This window comes from Dicentrarchus labrax, unplaced genomic scaffold (assembly GCF_905237075.1).
Source record: "Dicentrarchus labrax unplaced genomic scaffold, dlabrax2021, whole genome shotgun sequence".
NCBI classification, from domain to species: domain Eukaryota; kingdom Metazoa; phylum Chordata; class Actinopteri; family Moronidae; genus Dicentrarchus; species Dicentrarchus labrax.
Window position 1 is genome coordinate 19,943,362 of NW_026136715.1, and position 11,261 is coordinate 19,954,622.

At 39.8% G+C, this 11,261-nt stretch overlaps 1 protein-coding gene across 5 annotated transcripts; it reads left to right on the top strand.

Annotated features, from left to right (window-relative positions):
- The first annotated feature begins 719 nt into the window (after positions 1 to 719).
- Positions 720 to 10,825, top strand: mybl2a (v-myb avian myeloblastosis viral oncogene homolog-like 2a). 5 transcript variants are annotated; one of them, XM_051425073.1, is made up of 14 exons: positions 720 to 796; positions 944 to 1,014; positions 1,257 to 1,316; positions 3,258 to 3,360; positions 3,622 to 3,693; positions 3,920 to 4,012; positions 4,135 to 4,355; positions 4,528 to 4,648; positions 4,969 to 5,022; positions 5,267 to 5,508; positions 5,694 to 6,396; positions 7,405 to 7,647; positions 8,624 to 8,824; positions 8,973 to 10,825. In XM_051425073.1, exons 2-14 carry the CDS (start codon positions 1,004 to 1,006, stop codon positions 9,570 to 9,572), a joined length of 2,724 nt encoding a protein of 907 aa, XP_051281033.1. In that variant the 5' UTR covers positions 720 to 796; positions 944 to 1,003; the 3' UTR covers positions 9,573 to 10,825. The 5 variants fall into 5 exon arrangements, with proteins under 5 accessions (XP_051281033.1, XP_051281034.1, XP_051281032.1 ...); XM_051425074.1 differs by having other exon boundaries at positions 736 to 1,014; positions 4,189 to 4,355; XM_051425072.1 differs by having other exon boundaries at positions 737 to 1,014.
- The last annotated feature ends 436 nt before the right edge of the window (positions 10,826 to 11,261 follow it).

Below are 11,261 nucleotides of genomic sequence, written 5' to 3' on the forward strand. Positions count from 1 at the left end.
TTGAAACGGTTGGAACAGACAAAGTGAACGAGACTGTACAATTTATCATCTGTGACCTCATAAAGGCACACACACACACACACATACACACACACACACATACACACACACTCACACATACACACACACACATACACACACACACATACACACACACACACACACACACTGCCTGGAAAATTAATGTTATGAATTATGACACGAAGCACAGCCAGGACCTACATGTGCCACAATAACACCGTCCTTTGAGAACTTATTGCCGGAGACAAACCAGAAATCAATCTGAAATAAATAAAATGATGCTTACATGGATCAGACTTTGTTGTTATTTTCGACACAATGTTGTGATAATAATTTATGAGTTTTACCATTTATGAAAATATGAACCTATCATAGGTTAATGTTGGTATGTTATGGTATTAATTTAACAGAAGTTAGGTGACGTTTGTATGAGTCTATTTATATGGGTGATTAGCCTGTAGCATATAGCCTAGCATAAATAACTTACCCACTAGTGACGTGAAGAAGTTAATTTAAGGTTAGTTTTAAGGTTTAATGCTCAACTAGTGTCTTTACACGAGAGTTAGAGCAAAGTTTAAGGATGTTAGATGAGACTGTTTATGTTTTTAAACATATGTGTTTATGTTAATGTCGGAGGGGAGCCAACGTCTGCGCAACAGCGGCCGTTAGCCGTTAGCGTCGGTTGAAACCGTCACTCACACGGATCGTTTCCGGGGAGTGTGTGTAGCTCTGTGGTCGTGGTGCTCTTGAACAGACCACTGATTTTCAGTCCCGGGTAAATGTCTAATGATACAGCGCCACAAGTTCCTCAACTGGTTCTGTTAGTTCAACAATCAGCACACATTTAATTCAGCGTATGTCATTCGAGCTTTTGTGTATTCCTGAAAAGTCACTTTGTTTTAACGTTAGTTAACTGTTGCAGCTAACGTTAGCAGTCGATAGCTCCGGTCTGCATCTGGAGCGGACTACAAACACAGGAGGGATGTCGCGCGGGTAAGTGTGTCTGTGGATGTTATCATTGACTTAATGCTATTTGTAAAACGTGTGTGTTTGTGCTATGATCACGATGGACAGGTCTCACGGCGGTAATAATTTAAATGTACCCGCCGTTACAGTTGTTAATCAAGTGTGGTTGTTTTGTTTTGTTTTGTTTTGTTTTGTTGTGTGTGCGCGAGAGTGTGAGTGAGTCCCTCATGTCCGTTAAAAGCCGTTGTTGTGCTGTTGTGTCCCGGTAGTGAGCTGGGAGAGCTGGACCCGGCTGTATTCCAGAAACAGCTGCACAATCTTCAGGTTAGGTAGGCATTTCTCTTCCCCCTACTGTCTCTGTTGTTACTGTCACTAATATCGACATTTTCAGAAACACCTCATTTCACCTACACCAGCGTTGTTAGGTGGGCAGGGTTCGTGTATTGGCGTTAATCCGCCGCTAGGGGCGTCACACGTTCTCAACTAACAGTCAACGTTTCCTTCAAGCGTGTTCAGCGGACCTGCTAGCCAAGTTTGCTAGTTTGAACTCATAGCCGAGTTACAATGTAAGTTCATTAGTTTGTCGCTCATTTTTGACAAATTAAGCCCAATAATTTAGTTTTAAGAATTGCAAAGTGCACTGTTGAGATATATACCTGAACGTTTCATGTTTTTGTCGCGGTATTTCGTTTGGTTGGCAGCAACTGATGTTAGCTAGTAAGCTATCTCAGCTTTTCTGTGGACCGTTAACGTGAGGTCGTTTGGTAACTTACACAATATATAATGTAATGGTTGTCAAATAGGTTGTGAGACGGGAAAGTTAAATTAAAGGCTTTGTAGCTACAGAAGGAAACGACTACAAGTTAGCTAACATTAAATGACAATGTAGTTATATTTTGTTTTTTATGTTTTATTGGTATGTTAAACATTCATGTTTTAACTGTTTACAGCTGTTGTGGCAACTTATTGAACGCAAAGTTTCAAATGTTTTCCCACTGGTAAAGGATAAGAGAGTAAAACTGGATTCCTAATTTTCTAATAGCAATATTAATAGCAAACACCTTCTAATATAATGAAGCTCAGTTCAACACCACTGCAAACTACCACCTCATTCATAAACATACAGTTAATTAATACCTCTCTAACACTGTCAATCAAAACTGAACATCATTATCTTAGTGAAGGTAGAATATATGGCAGAGCTGTTGTAGTGGATTGTTTTATATTTTTTATTTTAGGATCTTTCTGTATTTGTTTACTTCCCTGAATAACTCCTGTCTACTATTTGCATGCATTGTCTTTAGTATAGACCTTGATGCTAATTTGCAGGTTATATGAAATGTAAGCATTGGCGACATTAGCCAGCATACAACTTGTGTTTCCACTGAATCAGCAATGGGGTGCTTATGGTGTTTAAATTTTGGCGTCTCTTTAATTCGTTATTTAAACACACTTAATTAAGGGAATGCCATGTTTGCTGTTGTTTTGAAGGGCTAGCTTAATACAAGGCCATGTTTTTTTTACATCTGCAGCTTCAGACTCTATAGCATTGCACTGAAAGTGAGAGGAAGTTTGTTTAAATTATGAGAAATTACATTAAAGCAGCACTATGTAGGATTTGGTATTTGTTGCAATTTGGCTCCACCAGTCGCAATACCACTATCGTAAATATGAACAGCTGTACAAATGCATTTGTTATGATTACATTACTTATGACAAAAAACTAGCAAGTCGACAACTTTTCTAACACAGCCAAACATCAACCAAGTGCAACGCCACAAGACATAGCAAGCCAGCTAAAAGTACTTACTAGTCAAACAGCCAGAAGGCCGGCTCACCGTCTGTCTGCAGCCTAGACTAAAAGCCAATCTGAAATTTACTCTTGTCTGGGGGCCTCTCCGTCCTTTTCTCTTAGCGTCGTCCTCTTAGGTCTCTTCGTCTCTAGCGGCGCCTCTTGTTCCGACCCAGAGCCAAAAGTTACATAGTGCAAAAACAGGCTCATTGGAGTGGGAATGACAGAGGCACCATTCACTCTATTACAACTCAGTGTAGCATCAAAATGATTTTAAAGCTGTTATTTTAAAAAGAAGAAAGAAAAATTACATAATTTTGCTTTAAAGTCCACATCAACCATATCATATGTTCACATCAATGTATAGTTTGTATACCAAGATGTCTGATAACTGTCTAGAGTTTCTTTTCACTCTGAATAATCTGTAGATGTTGAAATCCAGTAATGTATATTTATTTAAATTATTGTGTGGTTGCAGCATGGACGAAAGAGGGGACAGTAATCTGTGCATTGACACTGACTCGGACACAGCAGAGAAGAAGGATGGTACCAAGTGCAAAGTCAAATGGACTCTGGAAGAGGTGAATGAAAATAAGACTTAATAACTGTGTCCTTACAACACCCTGACATTCATCGGTTGACATTATTATCTACAGCAACGCACTATATTTTTAAGTAGTTTATTACATTATTGCCAGTAAGAAGGACACATTTTTCACATAGGTTTCTGTTGATCAGTGAGTTCACTAGTTATCGTCAATGCCATGTTAACCTCTACCTGAAGCTGACCTTAAAGCTCGTCTTAAATAATACTGTATCTGAACTGATTTGTTCGTGTGCAGGATGAAAATCTAAAAATCCTGATGAGCAACTTTGGGAAGAAAGATTGGAAAACTATTGCCAGTTTTTTGCCCGTAAGTACTCAGCAGAATCAAAATCAATTGAGTAAGAAAGAATGAATCATCAATGTAAACTTCTGAAGTTTAATAAAAACAGAAGAAAGGCAAAGGGCTTGCAACATTGTGTCTTGTCATGTCGTTGAAGTTATAAAATGCAAATCTCTGTATTCTACCCAATCTTTCCTTTTTGTTGAGTTATTTTCATCTTGGGTAATAATGACATTTCCTGTTGCTTTGACAGGGACGCACAGAATTCCAGTGTATGCACCGCTGGAAAAAGCACCTGGATCCCGATTTAGTCAAAGGTTTCTGGTCCAAAGAGGAAGATGAAAAGGTAAAAAAACTACACAGAACATCTGATACAGACTTAGCTTAAACATAGTTTGTAATTAATTTTGTCCTATCTCACTTGTTCTCACTGTACTTATGTGTTTACTAATGTATTTGCTGTGACAGATAGTAGAGCTGGTGGGCAGGTACGGCACTAAACACTGGTCTTTGATTGCCAAGCACTTGAAGGGGCGGATGGGGAAACAGTGTCGTGAGCGCTGGCACAACCACCTCGATCCACTGGTCAAAAAGAGCTCCTGGACCAATGAAGAAGACCTCATCATCTACAAAGCCCACTCTATTATGGGGAACCGGTGGGCTGAGATTGCCAAGCTGCTCCCTGGAAGGTGGGTTGGTCAGTGGGGATTGATTTGCTGACATTAACAAGGTGGATGATGTGCAGTGAAATGCATTACTTGGTTGTTATTCTTAAAATAACAGGATGAACGTAGCAACGTGTCTCCCTCTTTTAACCAGGGTCCCAGAGACTTTAATGTATATTTTCGATTCCCCTTGCAGGACAGACAATTCTGTGAAAAATCACTGGAACTGCTCCATCAAACGTAAAGCAGAGTTGGGCTTGTACAAAGACGATGCTGACAGCATTTCCCTTGATATTCAACAGTTTGTGGAAGGAGAGGTACAGTACTTATTGAGTTTAACACATACTGTATAAGGCTGTTTGTTTTCAGCTTTTACCAATTTAAATAAAAAATTCTCAATTGTTTCTCAGTGAACAAGTAATAGATTATATATTAATTAAAATGATGGTTGGTTACAGTTACAAAAAGATGCAAGATAATGTTATTTTCTACATATTATGAAATCACAACTAATATACTATCTAATCGTTATGTGTCTAACTGTTCAGACTGAAAGAAAAAGAAACGCTTTTGTGTTTTTTCTGATATTTTGCAGCAAAAAAACTGTTGTGCATTTACATTATATGTTGTGTTACAGGTGGACTTCAAGTGTGATGTTGTATTAGACACTGAACCCGTAACTCCTATAGTGGTAAGCTTGCTATAACTGATTTTCTTTTATGACTCAGCTGTTTTTAAACTTTTATCTAAAGTAAAACATACAAATTTCACAGCTACCTCAGTTAAATAAATACCTCCCAAACAATACAATAATCAGTTTAGATATCGAGTATAGACTGTTGATTTTTAAAGTTCCTAAATGTTTTTATATTTTCCTCCATGATTTTTTCAGCTGGCAAGCTTGTTTTACTCTCCTACTCTTTGCTTTGCTTCAGGTCAGGCCAAAGAAAGAGAAGAAGCAGAAGGAACCTCAGACAGCCAATGGGAAGACGGCCGTTCAGCTTTCACAGACCTTAGCATCCAGGAAAGAGTTCTCTTCCCCCAGTCCCTCCTTGCCCCCCAGTTCAAGTTCCAGTCCCAGCTCCAGCTCAGGTGCTGCTCCAGCTGGGCCAGTGGACCAGAAAAAGCTTGTTGATGCCGCACTAAGGATGATCGCAGAAGACATGCTGCCACTCAGGTGACTTGTACTGCTAGTGGCGATTACAGTGTCCTTGTTGGGTTGTTGTTCAAAGTTTGTTAAGCCCCAAGTCAAAGAAACATATATGTCGCCAGACTTTAAAGCAAGCATCCTTACCAGTCTAGATCACCATCATAATTTGAAAAATGCACCGTACCAATGTATCTTTACTTTGTTCCTCACAGTTTTGTTGAAGGTGCAGGCTTTAGGTCATTCATGAGTACCATCAGCCCTGAATACAACAAGCTATCCCCGCGTGTCATGGGCCTACAGCTCTATGATGATGTGGAGAGAACCATAAAGCCTCAGCTCATCCGTGACCTTAAAGCCTGCCTTGCCAAAACCAAAGATGGCGAGAGCGCCATTCATGTCACCATTGACCTCTGGGCAGGGGATCAATCCCATCCAGTGGAGGAGCCCATCGTTGTTGTGCAGCTCCATTTTGTCAGTGATTCCTGGCAGATCCGCCGTCCCGTTGTGGCCTTCCGTCACCTCACCCACAAAAATCTCAGCACCGCTGTGGCCAGGGAGCTTGAAGGTGTGCTGCTGAGCTACGGCATCTTTTCTCGCAGCATTGGCTACGTCCTCGCCAATCAAGCCAAAGAAGCCCTGGCTGGGAACAACTTGTTCTGTGACTACAAGATCATGTGTTCATCCAACAGAGGAGAAGCAGATGGAGATGAGATAGTGGCTTTTCTATCAGACCAGATGTCTGAAGCAGAGTCCCCATTTTCAGAGCTGCAGATTGGGACCAGGACCACCTGTGTGGCCAACACGTTGCAGCTTGTGATTAAGGAGGCACTGAAGAACTCCAGGGTTGTGGAAAACCTGCTCTCACAGGTCCACAATGTGGTGGCTTTCTTTAGGAGCAGTGCCTACTGGAGCGAGGTAGGAGAAATAAAAAATAAAAAACAGATTAAAAAAATAATTGTGCAAGTGTATTTTACACTGCGTTATATTGTTTTTGCAAAGATATATGATCCAGGAGAATCTTGCACATTTTATAGATTTTTACACCCAAATATATAGCAGCAGTACTGGAGTGTCTTGTTTCATTAGTCCTGATTATTAACTCTTTCAAACAGTGTTCTGAAAATCAAGGTTTAGTCAGTGTTACATGAAAAGTCTCCAAGCTTGCACATTAGATGAGAGATAGGGTTGAGCGATTGGACGAATATAAAGGCTATTGGCTGAGTCCATTTCCATCATATTAAGCCTTTTTTGTCATTTTATTTTGCTAATTTAATGGTCTTCTTCCAAAGAATAAGAGCCGCTCAGAGACAGGCGTTCAGCAGTGCAGTACACACACAGAGCCAAAGAGCGAGTGAGAGGAAAAACAGCTGTAGAGCCAGTGTATATTCACATCTAACTGCGGTGAATTAAGGGTTTATTTCAGCTAGTTTGACAACAGGGAATACGGTTACAGAGTGATTCATTCACAGAGGGAGGCTGGGGGCTTCAGAGAGGCAGTGACAGCGTGTAGAGCCAGAATATTTTCACATCTAGCTCTGTTGGAGATGGTTAGACACCGGAGTTGGTGATTGTTGAAACAGTGGAAAGAATATTACAGACAGTTTGACAGTTTGGTGAGGGTTTTTTTTAGCACATTTTGTAGCCACTGTAGAATCCTACACACTGGACCTTTTTAAGAAATATGATCTTCATCCCCAACCTACTTTTAGTTAACTGACATGAGCTGTATTGATTGAGAAGGGTTGTTTGTGAGCTGCCCATTGATGTAAAATCACCAAGTGGCATCTTATGAGCATCAGTTATACATTTTAAAATTGTTAATTGGGGTCTGACAATACAATTCTTACACAGAGATACAAAAAATCTGATATTCTTTTCCTGAATTGATTTAATGCTATCATTTTGTATCATTTTATTGGTTAGGTTCTGCTGAAGGAGTGCAACGTGTCCCTGTGCCCTTCCTCCAGTAACTGTCGCTGGAACTCCATGATACTGTCTTTACGCCGTATGGTGCAGGAGTCTGCCTGGAGTGCCATCATGACTCTTCTAGCCCAGGCTCGCATAGAGGCTAACGACACAGCCAGCGCCCCGCCCCTGGTCATGGTCAAGAGGGAGCAAGTGATTGACATCCTCAGTCTCCTTGAGCCTTTTGGGGAAGCCTTGCAGGTAATGAAAAACATTCATAAGAACTTCATGTATCATGTATGTAGTCGATTGTAGCGATCACATGTAAGATTTTTAAATGTTATATTACTTGGGAATATGAGTCATTTTTAAAAACCCTAATATTAAGCCTCTCCTATTTATACTGGAATTGCCAGATTTTCTTGTTTTTCTTCTTTTTAATCAAGTAGTCAGATTAGGAAAAGAATAAACAGGGTCGTCATCATTTCAAGTAATAGACATTGAAATTAGAATCTTGAAAGGACCACTGTGTAGGATATAGTGGCATCTAGCGGTGTAGTTCCAGATTTCAACTCTCTCGCTCCTCCCACCCCTTCCAAGCACGATGGAGAAACTATGTTGGCCGTGAAATGCACTAAACATGCAACTGACCCTATCTAGAGCCAGTGTTTGGTTTGTCCGTTCTGGGCTACTGTAGAAACATGGCAGTTCAACATGGCAGACTTATGGAAGGTGACTCGCTTTGTCTATAGATAGAAACGGCTTATTGCATTATTGCATTATAACAAAAAGACAGTGATTCTTATTTTCAGCTGATTATACACTAATCTGTACTATTCAATTTCTGACAATAGATCCTCCTAAATATTACACACTGGACCTTTTGATATTTATGCACCTTAGGCAATGTCAGCCTAAAATAGCATTGTGCTATTAAAACAAAACCTAGAGTGGTATTTGCTTTTTTGGTGATAAATATATTATAGGCTGTGACAGACATTTGTTCTGAGTGCGGCACTTTGAATTATTGAAACAAAGCAAACAGAAACATTATGACAAATCCATTAATGTTGCAGCACGAAGGATTAATGGCAGATTTTTCTTCTTGGATTCCATAGAAATGTTGTATACATGTATGGGAATACAGTATTATATGGTGTGGTATTATTGTATATTGTATTGTATGGTATACAGAAGATTATGTGACATAATTTCCTTTTTGCCTCTTCCAACCCAGGTCCTGCAAGGAAACGGACTGACCATCTCTTTCATCATACCTTCCCTCGTTGGCCTTGATAAGACTCTTGAGAGCCTCGTCACCAACTACACCCACTTCAGCAAGGCCCTGCGCACAGGCCTTTACACACACTTCCAGTCCCTGATTCACCAGAAGGACATGGTACTAGCTGCTGTGCTCGACCCCAGGATCAAACTCCAGGTATGAATTAGGCCAAAATCATGGCCATTTTATTCATTTCTGTGGAGCTCTGTGTTTATATTGAGCTCCGTGTTACATATGTGAGTACATCATAGCTATCCATGCTCAGAATCAGAACTCTAACCCTGGCTTGAACATTTTTTTCCAGCCGTTTTCTGATGCCAAACTCGAGGACCAGACAGGTTTCCTAACACCTCTGTCAAAGTATCAGGCCCGCGCCATCTTGGAAGCCACATTAGGAAGCACAGAGGCCTCAGCATCTCCGTCTGTAGAGGCAGATAAAGACCAGATAAGTAAGGAGTTGAAAAAGGTGCAGGATGGTGAAGAGGAGAGCCAAGCCAACACACTGATGGAGGCATCTGGTGGAAGCTCAGATGACAACAATTGTGACGGAGTCGGCGGAAACGACCTCAAGCGCAAATCCATCTTTAACTTCCTCCAGCCAGCTGCAAAGACCATGAAGACGTCCGAGATTGATGTGTATTTATTAGAACCACTGTGGGAAAGCAACAACAGTTTGTTGTACTGGAAATCTGCTACTCGGTTCCCTCAGCTCCAGGGCATCGCCAAGAAGCTGCTGGCAATACCGGCCACCTCAGGGGGCTTCGACCGGCTGTGTCCAATGGCAGCGTGCATTGTGAGAGCCAAAAGGAACCGCCTGCCTCCTCATACCACAGAGAGACTGCTTCTATACAAAAACTATTTAAAAACAAAGACTGTTAAAAAGCCCAGTGGGGCTAAACATTGATAGGTCAAATGACAATTGGGTATGATCATTCTACCCTCCACCCAAAAGATCTCCACACTTACTTCTCCACACTTGTCACATTGCATTAAACATAAACTCAGCACCCTCACTTACTATGAATTGCACTTTCACACCCAATTGACACCATCCCCATGACTTGACTGGTTCCCCCTTGACTAAATTTCTTAATTAGATCAAACTAACTGTCAATTTAGCATAATTTCTACCTTGCAGTAGTAGTTAACATCAGCAAAATATATTGAAAGTATATTAGAAATGAGGACAATCAGATCCCTTTTGTATGGAAAAACAAACAGTGGCAACCAGCAGGACAACTGTAGGTTCAGATGACTGCAAGTGTTTAAAGTGAAGGCAGATTTTCTTTGTCCTTCACATAAAAATTCCAAAAAGATTATATGATAAAGACTTGTTGTATTTGGGCATAATTCAACACTGTAAAAAATTAATCTTAAGTATGAATTATGCCTTTTTTAAAAATGCAGTCCAGAGTAGTGAACATCAACCTCATCACAGACAAAGGAGAAAAAGAAGCATCTGTGGTCAGTGTCTATAGAATAAACAATCTTCTGACTGACTCAAACTGGTTGTATTAAGAACAGACACTGTGGAAGAAAGCAGTGAACGTTGGTGCCATTGAAATAATTTGAAAGATGCTACAATGAAAGTGCTTTAACGTCACTACACATTTACCTTAATGCAGAAATTTGATATTTATTACTGAACAGATATACCTTAGTGAGTGCGGGACTATTTAGTGCCTAAAGGTTTAAGTTACTGGAAATGAACTGTACATTTTTGTAAGCTGTATTTTTGTGTGTAATTTATTTGTTTTGTATGCTGTACACATCGACATGTTGATGAAGTACAGATGAACTGTGTGACGGGTCGCTTGGCAGTAAATTGATTGAGACTAGGCACCGTTTCAACATTTTGTAAAAGCCATGTCTATTTTATTAGTCTTTTACAATTTGTTTATATTTTTCATTTTTATTGATCAGTGATACTTTAAGTTGTTGCAATGAATCTCAGGAGCCTTAATGATTTATCAACTATTTTTGCTCTTAACTTGTAATGTGTGATGGGGGTTGGTGGTCATTATAAGACTGTTCACATTGAATGACAGCTAACTGATTTTAGTGCAGTGGTCCTTGTGTCTCCACGTGGAAATATCCAGAGAATGTACTTTATTATATTATTAAAAAATAAAGCTAGTTTTCTCTACAGTTCCTGTACCTGTGGCCCATGGTTTCATGTGTTCAAGTCCATTTTTGTGATTTCTGTGAGGGCTATCTTGGGTAGAAAGTAACTAATATTGTAATCAGCAGGGAGCAAGAGAGAAAGGATGGACAGGATAGCATTTAGAGTAGTTTATTTCATCCGACTGAAAAGATTAGGATGATTATAAACTATCAAAAACTATTAAAAAACTTTTATTACCAAGATGGTTTTGGGATATGAATTAGTCGTTGACTTAAATGTTTTACTAATGTTTAGAAAATGTCTGAGGCATTGCTGTAATTTAAATCTCTATAAAAATGTTTATTATGGAGTATTTTAGTAAAAGGACAGTGAAGTGCCCCAACAACAACAACAATAATAATTATTATAATAATAATAATAATAATATCTTTCAGTTCCCATCGGTGATTGGCCAGACGGACCTCCTAC

Coding starts and splice junctions, on each gene's coding strand:
- mybl2a (XM_051425073.1), top strand. Junction 5,509..5,693: donor GAAGACATGCTGCCACTCAG/GTGACTTGTACT, acceptor TGTTCCTCACAG/TTTTGTTGAAGGTGCAGGCT. Junction 8,825..8,972: donor ACCCCAGGATCAAACTCCAG/GTATGAATTAGG, acceptor ATTTTTTTCCAG/CCGTTTTCTGATGCCAAACT.